The 23918-nt window shown below is 39.5% G+C and overlaps 1 protein-coding gene across 9 annotated transcripts in view; it reads right to left on the reverse strand.

Annotated features, from left to right (window-relative positions):
• Nucleotides 1–23918, reverse strand: part of ccser1 (coiled-coil serine-rich protein 1) — a 1301473-nt gene that overhangs the window by 221211 nt on the left and 1056344 nt on the right. Inside the window, exon 10 of one of the 9 annotated variants that reach the window (XM_087979950.1) lies at nt 11192–11237. The exons of the other annotated variants lie outside the window; for them this stretch is intronic. Coding sequence (XP_087836076.1) covers nt 11192–11237 — 46 coding nt within the window. The remainder of the gene's footprint in view (nt 1–11191; nt 11238–23918) is intronic. 9 annotated transcript variants of the gene reach the window in all.

Consider the following 23918-nt stretch of genomic DNA (forward strand, 5'->3'; position numbering starts at 1 on the left):
CTTATGATCTTAACTGTCCTAAAAAAAATTCCAGAATTTCTTCTGCTCCTGAAATACTTCCATTACTCTGGAGTGCAATCTCACGGAAAACTGCACAATGGAAACACAAATTTCACTTCACTTCTGATAAATGTACACCAAGTGAATGGCAGCAGATCTGAGGAACTGGTGTCATGGCATCTTCCACTGAGGTGACAGACAAGGGCTTCACATTAGTGCCTTGCCTCAAAGACAGCATTGTAAAAGTGGCATGCTGCTCTGTACATCACCACACTGACAGCTCAGCCTAAATTACCTGCTCAAGCTCAGGAGTGGAGGAGGAAAAATCACTTCAAAAGACATCTGTCTTTCTATGAAGTAGAAATGGTGGAGAGAGAATCTCAACTTGTAAGACTAAAAGTTCTTCAAATAAAAGCATTTCTGTAAAATATATTAGGCAATTTAATAATAATTCGTGGTAAAATGAAGGTACAAAATTCAGAGCTTGAAGAAATTCAGCATAAGATTGTAGCTATACATTTTGTGAGGCTTGTGTCAATGTCTACAGATTAAGAAGCAGCCTCAGTGCCCTCACTTTGCAGAAGGTCTAACTCTTACTTGTAAATGTAAATTCAAATTCCCATTTAATTTAGAGCTATTCTGTATCTGCAGATAAGAAGTGACACTGGATTTCCAGAAAAAAAAAGCAGAGTTAACAAGTAAACTTAAACTAGCTTCCATGGCATTCATAAATGCATAACAAAAAAAATCTCACTGGCAGCACTTGCTTAAGATAATATAATATACTTTCTTGTATAATAATAATGCTTGTTAAACCTAAAGGCAGCCACTCTTCACCATATTTACACACATAAATGCTTTGCTCTAACGTAATCAGAATAGTGCTTAAAGCTATTTTCTATATACCTATCTGCAGATAATATAATGCAATGTTAACATCAAGGCACAATAGAATTAAACCGCACAAGAGGCCATTTTGTCCACGGTTTCTGTACCAGATCCTTAAAAGAGCTATCCAATTAGTCTTGCTCCTTTGCTCTTTTTGTCACAGACTTTAATATTTGCCCTTCAATTATTTATTCTATTCCCATTTGAAAGTTAATGTTATCAGCAACCAGCACCCTTTCAGACAGTTCTTAACAATTCACTGTATAAAACTTTTCTCTCCTCATCCTCCCTCTGGCTCTTGGCCAACTACTTTACATCTGTGTCCTCTGGTTATTGAGCCTCCTGCCAGTGGAAACATTTTCTTCCTATATATTAAATCAAAGTTTAACAGCATCAGACACTAAAATGTCTAATTTTGTGACCTATCATACACAGCATGTTCAGGGTACTCCCAATTGAGTGTGAATTAATTTGACATTGGTAAGCCATTCTACACCTGAATCTTAATGAGGTTATCACCAAGACTGTTTCCATTGCACTGTGTGAATTGAGGTGTACATGATTTATTTCAGATCTATCACAAATAATTTGTCTCAACTTCAATCCATAATTGTGGTATTTTTCTTTCTGAAACTCATTCAATACTTGGATGACAGGCAGGTTGAGAATAAGTTGAGGGAATGCCAGTGAAAGAGAATTATGCATACAGATGGGTTTATGTTCTTATACAATTGTATTTGCATAGCAACTTCAATGCAATAAAATGTTCCAAAGCCCTTCAATAGGAACACCAAAGCCAGTCACACACAATGATATAGAGTCATAGAGATGTACAGCATGGAACCAGACCCTTCGGTCCAACTTGTCCATGCCGACCAAATATCCCAACCCAATATAGTCCCACTTGCCAGCACCCGGCCCATATCCCCCCAAACCCTTCCTATTCATATACCCATCCAAATGCCTCTTAAATGTTGCAATTGTACCAGCCTCCACCACTTCCTCTGGCAGCTCATTCCATACGCGTACCACCCTTTGTGTGAAAAAGTTGCCCTGTAGGTCTCTTTTATATCTTTCCCCTCTCACCCTAAACCTATGCCCTCTAATTCTGGACTCCCCGACCCCAGGGAAAAGAGTTTGTCTATTTACCCTATCCATGCCCCTCATAATTTTGTAAACCTCTATAAGGTCATCCCTTTGCCTCCGACGCTCACACAATGCCAAGTTATAGTTCAACAGGTTTATTTGGAAGCACGAGCTTTCGCAGAAACACCTGAAGAAGGAGCAGCACTCTGAAAGCTCGTGCTTCCAAATAAACCTGTTGAACTACAACCTGGTGTTGTGTGATTTTTAACTTTGTACTGGCATCTCCAAATCATGTTTCTTGCAGATGCTGTTATGTATAACCGGAAGAAAATAAATGAGCTAAATGATAAAACTACACAGGCAGTCAAGTCTGAATTATCAAATAAGGCTGCAGTATAAGTATGAGAGGATTTGGTAAGCATTCAATTTGATGTTTCAGCAGTTGGTGCTTAAATACTGAAGAACCTCCATAACTTAAAAAAAAACAGCAAAGTAGTGCCCTGGGAAAGGGCTGCACAGAGCTGAGAGAATCTCAATGATTTAGCTGTGGAAAAGGTCCCCAATTCATGAGCTCTGATGTGAAACAAGTTGGGGGAAGATGAGAGCACATGCTCAGCCTTCTCGAAACTGGGGGAGGGTGAGAGATGATTTAATATGTGCAGATTTTGACTATTCTACAAAAGCTTGTGTCATTTGGTGACTTTGCAGCTAACGACACTTAACAGATAATAAATAAAGTGTAGCCTCTTGAATTTGAGTGGGCAACGAGTACCTGGTTTTAGATGACAAGATTAAACCCACCGGGCCTTAGCAGCACTTAAACTTCCAGCCAAGTACAGCATTCCTTCTCTCACTGCGACAGGGAAGCTGAACATTTCAAGGATCAAGGAGCAGATCACATCATCTATCATCTATGAAATGATGAACTATAACTTGCCAACTGAAAAACATAATTCCAGTTTGATATCTTGAAATAGGCCAAGCTAAAAGACAAACTTGTAACAAGAGCTAATTTACTATAAACTGTCCTGTTCCTGAAATTGAACGCAGCCTTCAGGATGTATATGGGAGTTTATTCAAGTGTTTCAGACATCCAAAGTCCAATGATTGCATGGCTGCATACACTTACTTTGGCACAATCCCAAGTAAGTGCATCTTCCAGTAGTAAGAAAATGTAAGTGCAAGTATGAGAAAGATTTTCAATGGAATTTTACACATCCTTGGATTTCAACCAAACAATCTGGAGTGTTGAGCAAATTAATCACACTTGGTCCCAAATGAAAGACACTGCTTCATGGCTTCGAGGATTCCGGCATCTGCTCCAAGGGCAGCACTCTTGTCCTAAATCACTCCAGGAACTGAATGCAAAATCAAAGCTGACATTCTTGTGTAGTTTTGAGGGAGTATGGAATGCTGTGTTGATGGAGCTGCTGTTTTTTGGATGAGATTTAAAAACTTGAGGCTATATCAGCCTTCCAGACATGGCCTCGATGGTCTTTATTTATGGAAGAGCAGAGAATTTCTTCTCCTGGCCAACATTTTTTTGCTAAATCAGATTACAAAAGCAGTTTAATTCTGGTGATTATCACATTGCTATTTGTGACCGCTTTCTGTGCACAAATTGGCCATGGCATTTTCTGCAATACCAGTGGTTACTTCAAAAGTACTTAATTTCCTGTGAAGTACTTTGAGCTATCCTTGGTTGTGAATTGTTCTATCTAAATTTAAAGATTATTTTTAATCTCAGTGGGCCACGTTGGCAGAGAAGAAATCCAAGGACCTGTAGCAAAATAATTATACATTTATTGACAACACATGGTCGGCATGAATACACCGGGAATATATTTTCCGTTGGCATGTCTAAATATTACACATACATCTTCAATACCAATCATAAATAGTTTTGGATGAATTCAAGAATTAACAGAAGGCCAGTTAAGATCTCATTTCAAATACATGAATACATCACTTCAATGTAATGTCTTATAATTGAAATGATGCACTGATTTTCTAATTAAAAGAATGCCAAATATTTCTTTTCGATGGAAAATTGAGCACAGTATTCATACAGTCATAGAATCATGAAGCACAGACACAATCCTTTTGGTCCAACCAGTCCATGCCGAACATAATCCCAAACTAAACTAGTCCCACCTGCCTGCTCCTCTCCACATCTCTTCAAATCTTTCCTATTCATTAACTGTTCCAAATATCTTTTAAATGTTGTAATTATGCTAACATCACCACTCCCTCAGGAAGTTCATTCCACACACGAAGCACCTTCTGGGTAAAAAATTTGTTTCTCATGTCTTTTTTTATAATCTTCTCCTCTCACCTTAAAAATCACTAGCGTCCACTAGTTTTGTAATCCCCCATCCTAGGGAAAAGGCACCTACCATTAACCCTACCTATATATACCCCTCATGATTTTATCGACTTCTAGAAGGTCACCTCTCAGTCTCTATGCCCCAGCCTATCCAGCCTTTTTTTATAACTCAAACCTTCCATTGTTTTGTGTCACATTGTCAGAGCCATCTCTTATTGCTACCATCCACTTCAATTATTTATGCCTGAAATACTGCAGTCAAGCACTGTTGCCAATAGGTAACCTGGAGACTTGAAATAAAGCCTGTGGAACATCGCTTGAAAGAACAAAATATTATTTTGCACACTGCTGAAATAAATTTCATCTTTTTCAGCCCTCTACACTTTTTTTAATATAAAGAACGTATTGTAGTTTTCCCTGTAAAGGTCATCTGTGAAGAGTGAGCAATTCAAATTACTACTTCCAAGAACATTAAAAAAGGAGCAGGAATGGGCTGGAGGGGCCCCAGAGCCTACTCCACCATTTAATAAGATGATAACTGATCCGTGACCTTCACACCACTTCAATCTCCATATCTCTTAATTAGGAAAATCCTCCCCAGTATTAAACATACTCAGCTGAGATTCCATGGCCCACTGGGGAGAGAATCCTAAAGAATCACAGTTCTTTACATGAGGAAATTTCTCCTTGCGTCAAACCTAAATTGGCAGTTCCTTACCTTGAAATTATGTCTCTTTAGTTCTTGACTCTTCAGCAAGTGGTTATAGCCTACCAAAATCTAAACAGAATGGAAGTTCTAGATAGGCTAACTGGACTCAAAGCAAATAGATCCTTGTAGGTGGATATTATTTATCCAAGACTTCTCTAACTGCCAGGCAAAGAGGTTTAGGAGTTCCTCACACTCATAAGAGAATCAATGGACACCAGAAGACGAATATGGTGTCCATATTCCAAAAGAGTGCAGACGCATCACAGTGGTGGAGATTCATTAGTCTTAGTTACATTCCATGTAATGGTCAACTGTCATTCATAAACTTGAACATAGTCTGTACCATTAAAAAAAAAGACAACAGAAATGGTCATAACTTCAGCAGAAGATTACAGCAACCACCTTTATCTTATTATATACATCACAAACTAATTGGCAACTGCCAAGCAATGTAGTGCAATCCTCCTTTCAAAGATTTTAAACTACTGCCACACAAGATGCTATTAATTAAGCACAGAGCTGTAAAGATTCAGATAAAGACTCAGTTGATAAGAAATTCGAGTTGTAGATAGCAAACACAATTTATCAAGGAACTAAGTGGCAAGTGGCCTTTCTAGTAAGTTCTTATGCACGGTCTCCGATGCCTTTACATCCTACCCAAAATGAAGCATGCAAGATCGTACACTATACTGTGCCTCAGGATGAATTAATGTCTTATAAGTTCAAAATCATTTGCTTGATCTTGCACACTATATCTTTATTATTAAAGCTTAGATTACTGTTTGCCTTTATTAACTGCTCTCTCCACGTGTCCTGCCACTTTTAGATACTAATGCACATATATATCTGGGTCCCTGTGTTGCACTTTACAGGAGTATCTTTATTCCACTTTATCTCTCCATGTTCGTCCAACCAAATGTATCACTTCACACTATCTAAACTGAACTTCATTTGCCACCTCTCTATCCATGTCACAATATCCTTTTGATATTCTGCACTGTCCTCCTCATTGTTTACAATGCTTCTGAATTTTGCATAATCCCACAGATTTTGGCATTATTCCCTGTACCTCCAGTCTAGATATAAATACGCAGCAGGAAAAATCAAGATTCCCAACACAGACCCCTCAGAAACTCCATTGCAAATCTAACTGCAGCCCAAAAAAATCATTCATTAATTGTTAGTCTCTGTTTCTTATCCCTCAGCCAATTTTGTATCCATGTTGATATTGTTGCTTTTATTCCATGACCTACAAATTTCCTCAGAAGCCTGTCGTGCAGTATTGTATTGGAAGTCATTTAGAAGTCCACATATACCACATCAACAGCTTTGCTCTCATCAATCCGCTTTTACTCACTTAATTCAAAAACGTTGGCGAGTTGGTTAAGAAATGCATGTTAGCTTCCTTAATTAATCTGAATTTGCTCACTTGTCTATTAACTTTGCCCTAACTAATTGTTTCCAGAAGTTTCCCCACTGTTGAAGTTAAACTGTCTGGTTTTTAGTTGCTAGATTATTACAGTTCTTTTTGGAAAAAGATGAAACATTTGCAATTCTTCAGTCCTTTGACACCACCCTGAATTAAGGAAGACTGAAAGCTATTCCTGGTATCTCCAAAGTTTTCACTCTCCATTCCCTCTGTATTCTTGGATGAAGATCACCTAATCCCAGACAGCATTTCCAATGCCACCTCTTTATCAATTTTAAACCCTTCTACAACAGAGAAAAATAATTGTAGGATGGATATCAGGAAGTTTTGCTTCATATAAAGAGTTGTCAATTTGTAGAATAAACTTCCAGAGCCCTGAATTAGCTAAGATAGTGTTGGATGTTCTCACAGGGGATAGTTGTTAGAATTTCTTTTCAATGGAAGAAACAAAAGGTTAAATGGTCTTTGGACTCCAAGATTCTTGTGTGAACACAATTCTAAAACAATTCCATCATGTTCAATAAGACACTCTTCTGTAGAAGAACAAAATCGAGAATACTTTTAATTGAAGGAATATGAATGCAGAGTTTACAATGTAAAGAAAACATTCCTAAATCATGGATTAGAGAGTATGAAGGGACAAACTGCATTTATGTGATGCCTTATCTCAGCTCAACAGCATCAATGTGTTACTTTAGAAGTGTAAGCATTGCTGTTCTGGAAAAGATGGTAGGCAACTTGCATATGGAAAGGTTCTAAGAGGAGTAAATGTAAGAATGATCAATCATTTATTCATTCATGGCAAGGTCAGAAATATATTGCCCATCTCTAATTGCCCTTGGGAAGGTGATAAAAAGTTTATTTTTTGAAACCAGTTTTAATAAACTATTTTAATATGTGTCATTTGAGGAAAGAATTCCTGTATCTTCTTTGAACAAATGATGTTTTGATATTGTTAACCATGCTTGAAAGTTTTGAACTGAAATCATTCTGATGGTGTAGTTGTCACTCTATCCTATAGTGAAATTTTATTCAAGATCACATGGTCAGAGTCTGCAGTCCGGCATGAACTAATGAGCTTATGATTCAGACTTCAGAGTTTGAATAATGTAGCCAACTTAGACTGAATACTTAGACAAATAACCTTTTCACCCTGGAAAGAAGAGACCAGCTGCTTTGACATAAGATGTAAAAATAATGAAAATCTTGTACAAACATAGCTTTAAACAAGGCAGTTTTGTCACACCAGTGACTTTTCAATTCACTTTGTTTGGTGAATTGATCATACTTTTTCAGCAACAGCTTGCTCTTATATAACATTCTTCAAGAACTCAGGATGACCCAATGCCCTTCACAGCCAATGAAGTACAGTCATTGCTATAACATAGGAAATGTGACAGCCTATTTTTGGACTGGAAGTCCGTAAACATAGCAATATGGTAATGACCAAGTAACTTTTTTTCCTATAATATTGGTCTCGGGATTAATGTTTTCAAGGGTACCAAGGATACCTTGCCTACACATCTTGGAAAACAACCTGGTGGGATCTTTCCAATATACCTGACAGGGTAAACAGGTCCTCAATTTAACTTCTCTGATGAAAAGTATCCAGTGACAGTGCAGTATTCCCTCAACTGCGCAATTTCAGCCTGCTTTTTGTGCTCAAAGTCTGTAGTGGATCTTGAACCTACAACCCTGGTGATACTGATAGATGGGTAATACCAACTGAGACATAGCTGACAGTTCAAACACGACTGTTCTCCATTAAAAGCAACAGAACATTGACACTGCCCCCAACTGTTTGGTCATCTAGAATGTAATATTTGCCAGTGAAAAAGCAATTTTGTATTTTGGTATTAAAACACTATAACTTCATGGATGTTGGAATATCCCTTGTATTTAATCAAGACCTGTCAGTAAGCTAGAGCATTCAGACACATTGGACTGTATTACTAAGTATATTATTGACAATATTGTAAACAGACCTTTAAAAACTAAATCAAGATAGTCTCTAGAATCATAGTCATACAGCATGGAACCAGACTCTTCAGTCCAATTAGTCTATGTCAAACATGTTCCCAAACTAAACCAGTCCAATATGCCTGCGTTTGGTGCATATCCCTATTCATGAATGTATCCAAATGTCTTTTAAAAGTTGTAAGTGAACCTGCATCCACCACTTCCTCTGACAGTTCATTTCATATATATTCCGTACTCTATGTAAAATTGTTGCCCCTCGTGTGCGTTTTAAATCTTTCTCCTCTCACCCTAAGAATATGCCTCCTAGTTTTGAATGCCCCACCCGAGGAAAAAGACGCTTGTCATTAAGCTTATCAATGCTCATGATTATTTAAACCTCCATAAGGTCACCCCTTAACCTCCTATGTTCCAGTGAAAAAAGTCTCAGCCTTTTCAGTCTACAGTCTGTGTTTCCATGTTACTTTTATATTTCAAACTTTCAGTTCCTGACAACATGCTGGTAAATCATTTCTGAACCCTCCCTAGTTTAATAACATCCTCCTATAACAAGATGACCAGAACCACACACAGTACTCCAGAAATGGCCTCACTAACATCCTGTGAAACCTCAACATGATGTCCCAACTCCCATATTCAAAGGTCTGAGCAATGAAGGCAAGTGTGCTAAATGCCTTCTTAACCACCCTATCTACCTGTGACGCAAATTTCAAAGAACTTTGTATATGAACCCTTAGATTTCTCTGTTTTACAACAATACCCAGGGCCCAACGATAAATTGGATAAGTCCTGTCCTTATTTGTATTACCAAAGTGCAATATCTCACACTTACCAAATTAAACTCCATCTGCCATTCCTTAGCCCATTGAGTAAGATCTCTATGTAACCTTAGACGACCTTCTTCGCTGTCCACTAAACCACCAATTTTGGTGTCAGCTGCAAACATATCAACCGTTCCTCCTGTACTCTCATTCATATCATTAACATAAAAGACAAACAAAAGTGGACGTGGGAGCTATCCCTGTGGAACACCACTAGTCATAAGTCTCCATCAGAAAACAACACCCCACCACCATTCCCTGTCCCCCACCGTAAAGCTAATTTTTGTATTCAATTGGCAAGCGCACCATGATTTCTATGTAATTTAACTTTATTAATAAGTACACCATGCAGAACCTTATCAAAGGCTTCACTTAAGTCCATGTAAACGACGTCTACCACTCAGCCCTCATCAATCATTTTGGCTACTTCATAGAAGGTAAAAGGGATAAGCTAATGCTCACTGAAGCTTCTTTATAATGGCTGGTTTTTCATCGTAAAATAATTTGTCAGGACTGGGAAAGCGCCAACAGGAATTTGTATTGAATGTGAAAAAATAAATAAAAAGTTGTGGAAGACAGTCTGACTTCTCAAATCATAGAATCCCGGCAGTGTGAAAGCGGGCCATTTGGTCCATGAGTCCGCACAACCCTCCAAAGAACATCCCACCCAGACTCACCCTCACCCTGTAACACTGTATTTTCCATGGCTGACCCACCTAAACTACATATTCCTGGACAGAATGGGCATTTTAGCATGGCCAAGCCACCTAATCCGCTCATCTTTGGACTGTGGGAGGAAAGCGGAGCACCTATAGAAAATTCACTCAGACATGGGGAGAATGTGCAAATTCCACACAGACAGTCCCTGAGGGTGGAATTGAACCCAGGTTCCTGGTGATGTGAGGTAACAGTACGAACCACTGACTGACTGTGTTGTCCCCTTTACCTCCGTTTCCTTATTTGGTGAATAGAGGATTAGCAATTTAGCAATTACAAAATTGTAAATTTCCTACAATCACCTTAAACAAGCTATAGCTCTAACAACCAATAAATTATTGTTGAATTTAAAAATACACTTTAAGAACATGTGCAGCATCAGGGATGCCAAAATTATCTCCTCAGGTCCTCTCAGGACACAGTCAATTAAGTTCTTTTTGCATTGATGTTGCTGTAATGTTAAAAATTTGAGCACAGGAGGTTCCCATGACAAAACAACAATGACCAGATAACATGGTTGAGACTTTGGGAGAACTCTACTATTCTTCTTCAGAAGAGTGCCATGGAATCTCGTACACTCATCTCAAAGAGCAGTCAGGGTGTCATTTAATTGACTCAGTGGACTGATGCCTCCAAGTGTGGGATTGCAGCCTTTGTAAATGTGCTGCAATCCCGCCCTGGAGGCATCAGTCTGGATTTTGAGCTCAAGCCTCCAGAATGGAATTCACCCACATTTTCCCACGACAATCTTGCTGTCACCAAACTAAGTTAATTCAGAGATAGGTTTTAAGATGTAGAGCTGGTGGGTTGATCAAGCTTATTTTCAGACTTGGAGTAGGCAACAGCAGGGCATTATAAACAAAAATGAAAATAAACTTTAAAAAGGCGGGGGGTGGGGGGGGGGGGCGACAGAGAGAGATAGGATGACAACACACTCTTCCTTACTCTGTGACCCCTTTTTATCATTCTGAGAGTGCAGTCTGTTAGCAAAGATGACAAAACAACCTATCCAACTTTTTTGCCATGCGTAATGCAAGTGTCAATGTACTCCCCGAAGCGCTACAGATGATAAACTGCAAAGCAACAAGCAGTGAGAAGAGCTGAACCAATTAACAATGGAGCATTATAATAGACACTGCAGATTGAAACTGGTGCAAGTAAAATTTAATGGACTTGCCATGCTTCAGCTTAGTGAATGCAGCCAATAAGTACAACACAGAGCAGAGGTGAGAACTCACATATTTGCCTGCGAGAAGATACAGGAGCACTTCTGTACACTGTGCCCTGTGGATAAAACAAATTGCGAGCAAGGGATGCAAGCATTAATTGTGACAGGCAGAAAGAAAATGAAAACAGTAAAACAAAAGGAAAAGAAGGCATGAGCAGTGTTTTCTTTAAATTAAACCATTTTTCTAAATGGATCTCACAGGTCAAACTGACATCTTTCTAAAACATCAGACCAGTTAATAAACAGTCTACTTAAAAGAAATAACACTCACTAATAGTATTCAAAAAGAGAATAGAACACCATTATTTAGAGGTTTTTTTTTAGAAAATAGAAATATTTGGTTTTGATTCACCAAATAATTTTGATTTTTTTCAAACATCTTTAGAGCCAAACTCTTCACTCCAAGTGCTTCCAAAAGACCAACAGGAAATTTCAAGTCACTAGCATTGTTGAGAATCCATAAGATATGAAAATTGCTCAGACATCTGAAGGCAACACCTTGGCAGATCTACCAGCTGAATCCAGTGAAATCCACTAGCGCTGGGCACCAGCAAGATGATGTCTGAGGCAAATTACATGAATCACCAAGTATTTAAAATGCTTCATGCCTCATGCATAAAAGTGAGTGCGGCATTGGACATTACTATCTGTTATCGAAAGGAAAACTTTCACAATGCTTTGCATTGCTTCCAGAAGGAAGAAAGATGTGGAGGTCAATATTTATTCAGTCATCTTCTGAAAAAAAGAATTATTTATACAATTTCCAATTTAGACAAGATCAAACATGATTGATACCTACTCACAGTGCACAGAAAATTGGGAGTGAATACAGAAAACATATTTGAGAGAGGCATACAAGCAAATTGGCTTTGGCAGTCAAACAGTTTAAGTGGCAACACTGAACATGAAAGCAAACATAGATAAATGCATACATAAATCCATAGACGATGGAGATGAGAATAAATAGACAGTCAGATTATCCACAAAACACAGTTTTAAGAGTTATAGCTTCATAATAATTATGTAACTTTGTTCAATTGCTTTAAATTAGACTGAGGTGAGTGCTTAGGAGGTGAAGAATATCAAAGATGGGCAGAGGACATAGAATTCAGGCCCACACTTTCCCTACTCTGCCCCAATCTCCACCTCTGCATCAGCCTCTCTGAGGCTTTGAAAGCACAGATCATATAAGGTCCTGTGACTAACCTGAGGAGCATTCCCTTCTGCACCACAAAATTTTCCAACTCCACAATTCCCCTCTGCAGTGTTCAAGATAGTTTCTAATCAATCTGTTCAGAAATGTTGTGATGCAGGATTCAAACTAGGGCCTCTTCGCGCAAAGGTACTAGGTACACTTTGTAGACGAGAGTCTGCCTCTACTGTGCTCAAGATATTTTATAATCTTCCTATCCAAATGTATTAAACACACCTCTTGATCAGGTATGACTTGAACCTGAGCCTCCTGGCCCAGAGGAAGGAACAATGTCAATATGACATAAGAGGCTGCCTCTGCATGTTCAATTGTTCTGTGCTTGATTATGCAAACCTGACAACTGATTGTTGCTTGATTGTTTCAGGCTATGTGAGATTTTGGAACTAAAGCAATCAGACAATATAGAAGCTACAAGAAGCTGTAAGTTTGAGTGCAGACATTTTGCAATTGCTGAGATTTCTCAAAACAGGTTTTAAAACCTGTTGTACATTCAACAAGGTAGTATCATCTCTGCATTGCACTGGCATGTATACCGCACATAGCATCATTTACCAGTTATTCCTGCTGCTTTTTATCAGTAAGGTCGATGTTGATTTGAAGCAAGGTCAGGGGTAAGGCAAGCTGCTGAAGAAAAAGCTTTAAACTGCTCAGCATGAATTTCACAAGGAGTCTTCTTAGTCAATTAACAAAGATTTTCACACTGCGCCTCACTCTAACCTTTCACCTGATAAATGACATCTCTGTGCAGCACCTCTCTAACCATAATGCATTTATATGGCTTCTTTCAGATCCTTAAGACATGCACAATAAAGCACAAACAATACATTTCCTTTGCAGAGTGATCTCTATTAGAACACAGATAAGACAGCAAATCATGTAAAATATTGTGAAGATACCAAAAGATTAATGATTATATGACTGCACTTCTGCAACTCGTGCTATAGCTTCTTCTGTGTCCTGTGAAGACAGGTTCCTGGTTTTACATCTCATCTAAAATATACATCTTTAACCACATAGTTTAAATTATGTGTTCATATATTTGGAGTTGCACTTAAATAGCCTGCCTTCTACCCAACTGCAATCATTCTACTAAGTAACTAAGGTTGGTGATAAAAAGCGTGGGTTTTGAGATATTATAAAATGATCCAGGATAGAAGATGACCATGTGACCCACTGTGTCTGCTCTTGGTCAATGAGAAGGCTTTGGTATTAATCCCACTTTCTCCACATTTATCCACATAGCCCTGCTACTTGTTCCTCTTTAATTCAAAAATTTAAAATTTTCTCTATCCTGTGTCATTCAACATTACACTGAACTGCCTTTTCAGGTGAAAAATTCTGGATCACAATCACAATAAAACAGCTTCCCCTCATCAAGGTCAAGTCTGAGACTAGTGGTGTTCTGCAAGGATCATAACTGAGAACTCTATTCTGTCATTTATATAAATGATTTGGATGAAAATATTGATGGTCTGATTAGTAAGCTTGCAGATGACACAAAATTGGTGGGAGTTGGGGCCAGGAAGGTAGTTTGTTAAAGAATACAGCAGTATATAAATCAGTTGAAAAATTGGGAGGAGAAATGGCAGATGGAGTTTGATCTGGATAAGTGTGAGGTGATTCATTTTAGAAGCCTTATGTTGTGGTTGCACAGAATGTTGGTGATGCCACTTTTGGAGTACTATATACAGTTCTGGTTGCCCTGCTAAAGAAAGGATATTATTAAATTAGAAAGGGTGCAGAAAACATTTATAAGAATGTTACCAGGACTGGAGGGTTTGAGTTATAAGGGCAGACTGGGGCATTTTTCCCCGGAGCATAAGATGTTGAGGGGTGACCTTATAGAGATTTATAAAATCACTGGAGGCATAGATAAGATTATTAGCTAAGGTCTTTTCCCTAGGGTATTCAAAACTAGAGAGCATAATTTTAAGATGACAGCAGAAAGATTTAAAAGAAAACTGAGGGCCAACTTTTTCACACAGCGGGTAGTTCATATGTGGAATGAATTGCCAGAGGAAGTTGCAGATGCAGGTACAGGTGCAACATTGAAAAGATATTTGGACAGGTACATGAATCGGAAAGGTTTCGTGTGATAAAGGCCAAGTGCGGGCAAATGGGACTAGTTTAGTTTGGGAAACTTGGTCGGCCCGGACGAGTTGGACCAAAAGGTCTGTTTCCATGCTGTATATCTGTACGAACGGTTTACATTCACCTTAGCCCAGTCTCCCAAATATATGGATATCTGGTAAAGCTTTGGTATTACTTGACACAACTATCTGGACATGACCTTTGCACAGTAAACTCACTCATCACAATCAGTTTGTCAATCCAGTATCAGATACTAAACAAAGCAAAAGCTTGTATAATAAATCATTGAAGACAGAAACAGAAACGAAAATCAATGAATAGCAGGAGAGATAAGTGCATCTGAACCATTTAGGTAACAGGAAAGTGGTCAGCCAAATCAGGGTTGCACAATTCAATGTAAAATCAATGATGGGGGAATTTCAGTTTGAGGTCCCAAGTCCACCATAAAGTGAAATGACTCACCTGACTCTGTATTTACCTCCCAATTTAAGCAATATAACAAAGTGCAAACACATTGTGGTTCTGTCTGCGTAAATCAGTGGTGAACACAGCAATGCCCTTTACATCCTGATGGGCGACAGTTATCTCATGATATCAGCTAATCCTTTCACCTGCAGACTGCTTTGTATAACATAGATCTCCCCAGAAGAAGCCTGTTTGGAATCAGATTTCCTGATCAAACACAGACACACCAGTGCAGTACCAAAGGACTGCAGCATTCTTCGGAGTACGATCTTTCAGATGAAATATCATCCAAGATCACTTACACCCTCTCAGCTCTACATTACTAATTCAAGGAAGTTGAGAGTGTGATGCTGGAAACATACAGCACGTCAGGCAGAATCTGAGGAGCAGGAGAATCGATGTTTCAGGCAAAAATCCTTCATCAGGACTGAGGGGAACTAATTCAAGGAACACCATCAAAACCATTCCTAATACCCTACAAATATTTATGTCACCATCAACATCTACAAAACACGTCATCCAACAATGCTATTGGGGGAGCTTATTGGATTACACTACTATGTTTTCTATATTACAATGGGACTTGTATTTTTACTTATAAAAATTAATTTAGTGGCCATAAAATACTTGAAACTCCTGATCTGGGGAAAGGTGTGCCGTGCAATTCCTTCATTCTTTGTGATGGGTAATGTTGAATTGCATGTGAGAGATACTACGATTAAAAACTGTAAGTAGAGGAGAAACCATCATAACATTTCAGAAGTATTTAGATGTGCACTTGCGATGCCAAGGTATTCAACACTATAAGCCAAGTGCTGGTAATTGGTATAAAGATGGTCAGGTATTTATTTTTGACCAACTCAGACTTGATGGACCGAAGGTGTTTTCCTTGCTGTAGACCTCCATGATTCTATGGTGGCGATGGATAGAAGATGTTTTTCTTTGGTGCTGCTTGATATATAATGCAACATTTTGTGGCAGAGTGGCAGCATCCCTATCTCTAAATCAGGAGGCTTGGGTTTCCTATCCCCTGTTCCAGAGATGAGTCACAACAATGCTGCATTTTGGGAAAGCAAATCTGAGCAGGACTTATACACTTAATGGTAAGGTACTAGGGAGTGTTGCTGAACAAAGAGACCTTGGAGTGCAGGTTCGTAGCTCCTTGAAAATGGAGTCGCAGATAGATAGGATAGTGAAGAAGGCGTTTGGTATGCTTTCCTTTATTGGTCAGAGTATTGAGTACAGGAGTTGGGAGGTCATGTTGCAGCTGTACAGGACATTGGTTAGGACACTGTTGGAATATTGCTTGCAATTCTGGTCTCCTTCCTATCGCAAAGATGTTGTGAAACTTGAAAGGATTCAGAAAAGATTTACAAGGATGTTGCCAGGGTTAGAGGATTTGAGCTACAGGGAGAGGCTGAACAGGCTGGGGCTGTTTTCCCTGGAGCGTCGGAGGCTGAGGGGTGACCTTATAGAGGTTTACAAAATTATGAGGGGCATGGATAGGGTAAATAGACAAAGTCTAGACAAAGACCCTGAGGCCAGGGCGTCCAGAACTAGAGGGCATAGGTTTATGGTGAGAGGGGAAAGATATAAAAGAGACCTAAGGGGCAACTTTTTCACACAGAGGGTGGTATGGGTATGGAATGAGCTGCCAGAGGAAGTGGTAGAGACTGGTACAATTGCAACATTTAAGAGGCATTTGGATGGGTATATGAATAGGAAGGGTTTGGAGGGATAAGGGCCATGTGCTGGCAAGTGGGACTAGATTGGGTTGGGATATCTGGTCGGCATGGACGGTCTGGGTCGATTTCCATGCTGTACATCTCTATGACTCTATCTCTGAACAGGTTGATTAGAAAATATCGATAATGCAACATTTGGAAAATGCTGCCTTTTGGAGGTAGTATCAGTGGTAATATCACTGGACTTAGTAATGCTGACGGACCATGGTGTTGCTCTAGGAACCTGGATTAAAATCCCATGGTGGAGTCGAATTTCAGGAAATCCAGAATTTGAAAGTCTATTTCAATAATGGTCACCCTGAAATTGCTATTAAAATTTCACGTGGTTCACTAATGTCTTTTTGGGAAAAGTATCTGTGGTCCTTACCAGATCTTGCCTATGTGTGAAACCATGCCCATAATAGAACAGCGGTGGCTTGGAGAGAAGGTTGGGCAGGGAGTGAAGGTGTAAAAAGATGAAGCTGAACGCCCAATTTTTCATGAATGCATTTTCTTCTACTGAACCCCTGCAGGTTATGGGGTTAGCTGCTAACCTCTGGATAGGAGGAATTTGTGTCTCAAAAGAAGGATGATGTTGCAGATTTTGGACATGAGCTGCATCTGAGTTTTGCAAAACTTAAAACTTGCATTTATGTGGTGCCTTCCATGATGAGAGGACATCCCAAAGTGCCTTACAGCCAACAATGTAACTTTGGAAGTTTAGACCTTATAGCCATGGATAAAAAAATTATACCTGATTTATGCACAGCAGGAGTCCATAAACAATGCGTTAATAACAGAATAATGTGTTTGAATTGTGTGTGCTGTTGACTGCGGGTGATATAGCACCAAGATATTAATTTGTTTTACTTTAAAGCAGTGCATTAGGATCATTCTCAGTCATCTGCGAGGGTAAATGGGCCTTGGTTTAACTTCAAACTGAGAGGCAGCACTTGCAAATATGTAGCAACTCCTTATATTACAGTGGAGTGTTAGACAGGATTTGTGTATTCAGGTCCTGGGACACGATTTGAACCCACAACCTTCCGGCTCAGAGTTGAGAGTACATCTAATTGAACCATAATGTACACAAAAGACTAAGATATACTCCATTGTCTTGTAATTTATGCAGTTTTTATAGTGAAGTACACTATCAGGGGATCTCACATTTCTACTTCAGTTAGGTAGCAGTCTTCAAACACCTTCCTCTCTGCTGCTGGACATTGTCAAGATTTTTATAGCTCCAGTGAGGTAGGATGACTAAAAGCCCAAGAAACTCCAAAGATGGGTGTGTCAGGAGAATGCAAATGTAGTTTGGTATTTTGTTATCAGGCAACTAGACAGCGCTCGGAACAGGTAAATGTCGCACTAAGCCAAAACGACTGTTTCTATGACAACTTTCACATATCATTGACGTGACTCACAGATTTGGTATATGTCCATCTGTTGTACTCAGGTAAAAGTCCAGATGAAATAAAGGACAGGCAACATCATCTAACCACAATAATTCCACCTACACAACTTCAACATTTCCAAGGTCAGCAAACACTGCCACAAAATAGAAATAACATCGATTATTTTTATTCCATTGTGTTTCACTTCAATCATTTCTCTTCCACCATTTATCAGCAGTTCCTATTCTCCTCCTCCACCTCTTATTGCCCTATGCGAGTTTGAATTTCTGTTTCAGAGAGCATTCACACACAGAAGACAGGTTTTTTTTTAAAAAAAGGAAACTGTTACACATTGCACCACTTCTGATGTATAGCATTTGGACAAAGGTTAGCAATTTGGCACTGGGGCAACTGGTGTCCAATCTATGCAGGAACTGGCCACATTGCGAAGGTTTCGTGGACAAGTTTTCAGGTGTTTGGCTATAAGATTCCTTTAAATGTGTTCATGAGGGTTCTAATATCCACTTAAAGACCATGGGTCAAAATATGCTTACACTGGGTACAGTATGGGTTGAACCTCTGGGCTCCCAAAATTGTTTTTCTTCAAATTGTTGTTGAGCAAACCTTACTAGGAGCCAGAAATATTTTCTGCCATGCTCACCAATCTCACAGTTTCGTTAACTGTCCCTTCTCTACATGCCCCCATCTCTTTACCCCATCCCGATGTCTAAACTGACATCATTCTATCCATTTATCTCACAAGGAGCGAGGGCCGCCCACAGCCAAAGGTATTTCTCAAAATGCATTTACAAAGAAAAATAGACCCCTTATCCTTATCGCCAAAAGAGCTACACCCATCTTCTTCTCGAAAACACAATGTTTTAGTCTCAACCACTTTCTATAGTAGTGTATTTCACTGGGTCAGCTCTCTCTGGGTGAAGAAATTTCTCCTTCTCAGAGTCCTAAAAGGGTTATTCCTTATCCTTAAACTATGACCCCACCATCAAGAACATTCTTCCTGCATCTAAGCTGTATAGGATGAGGATGCATAAGGGAAGGATGCATAAACAGCTGAGGGAGAATGGACTATTGGATTTAGTAACTGTATTTAGATCAGGAAGGATGAATGGAGCCTTGTGTAAAGAGTAGCATGATCTCCTTAGAATGAATGAATGGACTGTTTATGTTCTACAATTTCTAAATAATTCATAGACTAGTTTCTGATCACAGTATGCGATGGAGTGAGGTCAGCCACAAAGAGAAGCTTCACTAATACGCTGGTGAATTTTTAAATGCACGAATTATGAGCAGAAGTGGGCCATTCAGTCCTTTGGCCACTCCAATAAGATCATGGCTGAGTTCTGAAGAAGGATCACTGGACTTAAAACGTTAACTCTTGTTTTCTCTTCACAGATGCTGCTAGACCTGCTCCGTTTCTCCAGCAATTTGCTTTTCTTTCAGGTCATAGCTGATCTGCTTATGATTCAAATTGTACATTCCCATCTATCCCCAAACGCTACTGATTCCCCTGCCCAATGGAATCTGTCTACTTCTTCAGCTTCTGAATAGACAATTCCAAAGTTGCACAACTCTTAGGAAAAAGGAACGTTTCCTCAGCTCTGTCCTAAAACGCTGACCTCGAGTTTTTAAACAGTGGATTGGCTTTTAGAGGAAAGGATCTTGCAAGAGGGAGTCAATGATTATGGTTCAAAGAAGTGGGCAGTGGTAGAAAGCTGCCATAGTCCCAGAGGACCACAGATTGCTCTCTCATTACAGAAATAATGGTGGTGAACTTAACCTGAGGCAAACATGCCTCTGGTGTGGGGTAGGGCTGAGAAGCTGGGACGTTTGTGGTAACCTCAGCCAATGTGGGAACTGAAGCTGTGCTGTTGGTGTCACTCTACAATGGAAATCTGCTGTCACTCCAAACCCAAGTGGTGGCATCAGACTGATCAGTGGTAAGGCAGAATTTCACTGGCCAACAGCTGATGGAACGGGAAGCAGCAGTGGTCAGTAGAATAAGAGGTAGGCATATATTTTAGGACAGCTGCCGATGCAGACTCTCTTCTGGGGATTTGGCCAGGGGTGAACTCTGAGGCAGTTATCATAGAATCTCTACAGTTTCAAAGCAGGCCATTTGGCCCAGAGTCCACACCAACCCTCCAAAGACCATCCCACCCAGACACATCTGCACCCTACCCTACTCTAGACTTGTAACTCTGCATTTCCCATGGCTAACCCACCTAGTCTATGCATCCCTGGACACTATGGATAATTTAACATGACCAATCCACATAACCTGCACATGTCTGGACTGTGGGAGGAAACCGAAGGAGAACATCGCAAGAGTAGAAACGAACCTGGGTCCTTGGCACTGTGAAGCTGCAGCGCTAACCAGTGAGCCACCATGCTGCTCTAGGTTGAGCTGCCCACTTCAAGAAGGCAGGTAGCTATACTTATTGGACCACATTAGACAAACCAACAATAAAGAATGGTGTAGGGCTGGACTTCAAGGGCTGGTTACGCTTATGGAACAAGTACTGCTATCAGAAATATAACTCCCCCCTCACCTCCCCAAGTCTCCAACAAAATGTGTGAACATTTCTCTGGCTCATATTCAATTCTTAATGAAGTATAATCTTACATACAACTGTTCTAAAAAGCAGCATCTTTATTGGTATTGTTGATACAGTCACTCAAGAGTAAGTCAACTGAAGAATGTGATAGAAAAGGAGCAGATGCACTATTGATCAGTCTAGTGTTTTACAGCCTCAGGCATATCCCTAAACAACCATTACAACTAATGTCTTAATTGCAAAGTGCACTCTGTCGGGTAGTGTTCTATTGTTTGATAAGTTATGACAGCCAACTTTGTTCCATTCACCAAAAAGGTCATGGGAGAATTGCCACAGTCATGCTTTGGTTTGCCAATTTTCTGGCATTGCCCTGATGACTCTGGGAACTAGAAAGTCTAATCTCCAAAATATTACTGGGAGCAACCTGGCAGACAAACATAAATTTTCTTTGAAAGTTTTATTTACCAGCTTTAATAATATTGGACATGAGGAAAACCTAACAGTCAAGATTCACCAATGGAGTTTTGAGGAGTCTGTTTGCTTTTCAATTGTCATGGGATTGTGAAAAGTGCGCTTATCAGTCAAAACCGGATGTAGTTAGATTTTTTCTTCCTATTGTGGTGACCGCAAAAGTTCACTCGCTCATCCCTAAAATGACTTACTTTGATCCATCTTAGGTTGCATGCTATCCTTATATAAACCCCAGTCATCACTGTCAAAAAAAAAGGCTAAAGCCTCATAAGTTATCTGTTCCACCTGTCGGAAGTCATTTTTCTTTCCTGAGCTTATGGACACGGCTGGTGAGGTCAGCATTTATTATCCATTGCTAACTGACCCTGAGCAATTAAGAGTCAACCACATTGCAGGGGATCTGGAATCACACACAGGTCACAACAGGTAAGGATGGTAGATTTTTATCCCTCAAGGACACGGATGAACTAGTTGGGGTTTTACAATGATTGAAGGTAATTGAAGTGAATTTTCTGGATTTATTCACTGCATTTCAAATCCACTAGTGGCCATGATAGGATTTGAACCCTTGCCCCCTCAAAGTCTGGGCTCTGGATTTCTAGTCCAGTGTCATTATGGCCAGTATCTTCCCCATCTATCAACTTACGTTTATACCTGCTTAACAGATGGGGAACATGGGAACAGGAGGAGACCATTCAGCCTCTCAAGCCTGTTACACCATTCAATGAGATGATTTGTGACTGAGCTGTACCAGCAATGGAGTTATTTCATAACACCAAGTATCTTCATCATTCACCTTCCCATTAAGATAAGGTCAGAAATGGAAGGGCTTGCTAGTGTTCAGCACTATTCATCACTCCTGAGATGCAGGGGCAGTCCATATCCCTGTGCAGTGAGACCTGGACAATATCCAGGATTGAGCTGATAAGTGGCAAGTAACACCAGGTAGTGACCATCTCCAACAAGTGAGAATTTTTCTATCACCCCTTGACATTCAATGATGCTAACATCACTGAATTGTCCATTATCAGCATCCTGAAATTCCCCAGAATCCGAATTAGACGAGCCATATAAATACTGTGCCCACAAAAGCGGGAAAGAAGTTTTGGGAATTCTATGGCACATACCTCGTCTCCTACCCCCAAATTCTATCCATCATCTATAGGCACAAGTCTGAGTGTGATAAAATACTCTCCACTTGCCTGAATGGGCGCAATTCTGAAAACACTCAAGAGTTCAACATCATCCAGGACTAAGTAGTTTGCTTGATTGGCACTCCATCCACCCAGCCTCCACTGATAGTGTATTCAAAACCCATGTCTTCTAATACCCAGAGGTTTGACTCCTGCAATCCCCTACCTGACCTGAGGTAGTGATCACTACTCTTCCTTTAGCCTTCTTCACTTGAAGCTCCATTGAGCTTTACTCCAACAAATTAACTTCAATCTTAAACTTCTCAACATTTTCAATGTAGGATAATGAAAAAAGCAGCTGAGATTGATCACTCCCTTCAGTTAATTAATAGATAATGCCACTCTCATCAGACCAAACTACGACATTTTTAAAAAAAGATTAACCTTGTTACTGTAGCATCCTGCTCCATGCACCTCCCACTGTCAAATTTAGAGAATATTTTATTCTCTCGACCTGATCTTTTGTGTATTCCTGCAGTTTTGCAAAGACGCTAATGCTATCTGCAGAAAATGTTTTACGTCCACAAGCCTCTCTGGGCAAGTAGGACATTCAAATAAAAATCATGTTTCAGAATCAAAGTGTATTCAACTTCCTGTTTAGCTTCTCAAACAATTCAGAAAATAATGCTGCAACTGAATGCCATGGTCACCAACTGCAGTACATCATCACAGAGTAATTGGTCACCTCCTTCTCAGATAGCATAAGCAAAGGCAAGTGAAACACTGACTTGGAAAGATGCTTGCACTCATAAGTAACTTCTGGTCAAAATAAAACATTAAACTCCCATATAGAACTCAGACTCTGTTGTAAATAAAGTGATATCTCGGTCTATTACCCAATTTTAGGACATAGAGGCTGTTTACAGGTGACAGATTGGATGTAGCTTAGCTACCATTTCCAAATGCTCATTATTTCTCACTAAAGCTCTCTGAATCAACATCCCCACTATCCCATTTCCCCACGATGATGGCAATATTTGAAATTGCTCTGAGATATTCACTATCCTCTTTGCAACGAAGTCACATCTTCATTAATGCTTTTTGATCATGAATAAGTATCTGTGAACTTCTCTTTAAATTATTAACCTTCAATCAGTTCCAGGCAACACAGACATGATCAAACAGATCGTCTTTCGTGTTCAGTTCCAATCCTCCGATCATCCCATCCTAACCTGGATAATGTATTTACCGCTGGTCATAACTTTGTTGTTTATTACTCTATGATCAATCTTATTGTTTAACTGATGACTGCACAGTGGAAAGCCAAGTAACAATTTAATCACTACCTATCCATTAACATCCTGAATATATCGATGTTTTGTGTGTCAAATTTTAATGACTAGATTGATGAAACAGTCAATCAATATTTGGCCACTTGTGTTTAATTGGTGATGACAACACATAAACCCAGCCAGTGAGTTAATGAGGCTGTGGCAGATATAAGCACCTTGATATGCAAGCTTGAATTAAACATAATGGAGATGACAGTCAATGCTTCAGGAACTTTTAACAGATAACCCTGTGAATTTGTGCATAAAAACCACCAATGTTTTCAACTACTGAATTTAAGTCTAATGTTACCAAGTCCTTGTGATTGAAGGCCCATTAAG

Source organism: Chiloscyllium plagiosum, unplaced genomic scaffold, assembly GCF_037043375.1.
Source record: "Chiloscyllium plagiosum isolate Xiang-an unplaced genomic scaffold, Cpla_swu_hap1 HiC_scaffold_36, whole genome shotgun sequence".
NCBI classification, from domain to species: Eukaryota; Metazoa; Chordata; class Chondrichthyes; order Orectolobiformes; family Hemiscylliidae; genus Chiloscyllium; species Chiloscyllium plagiosum.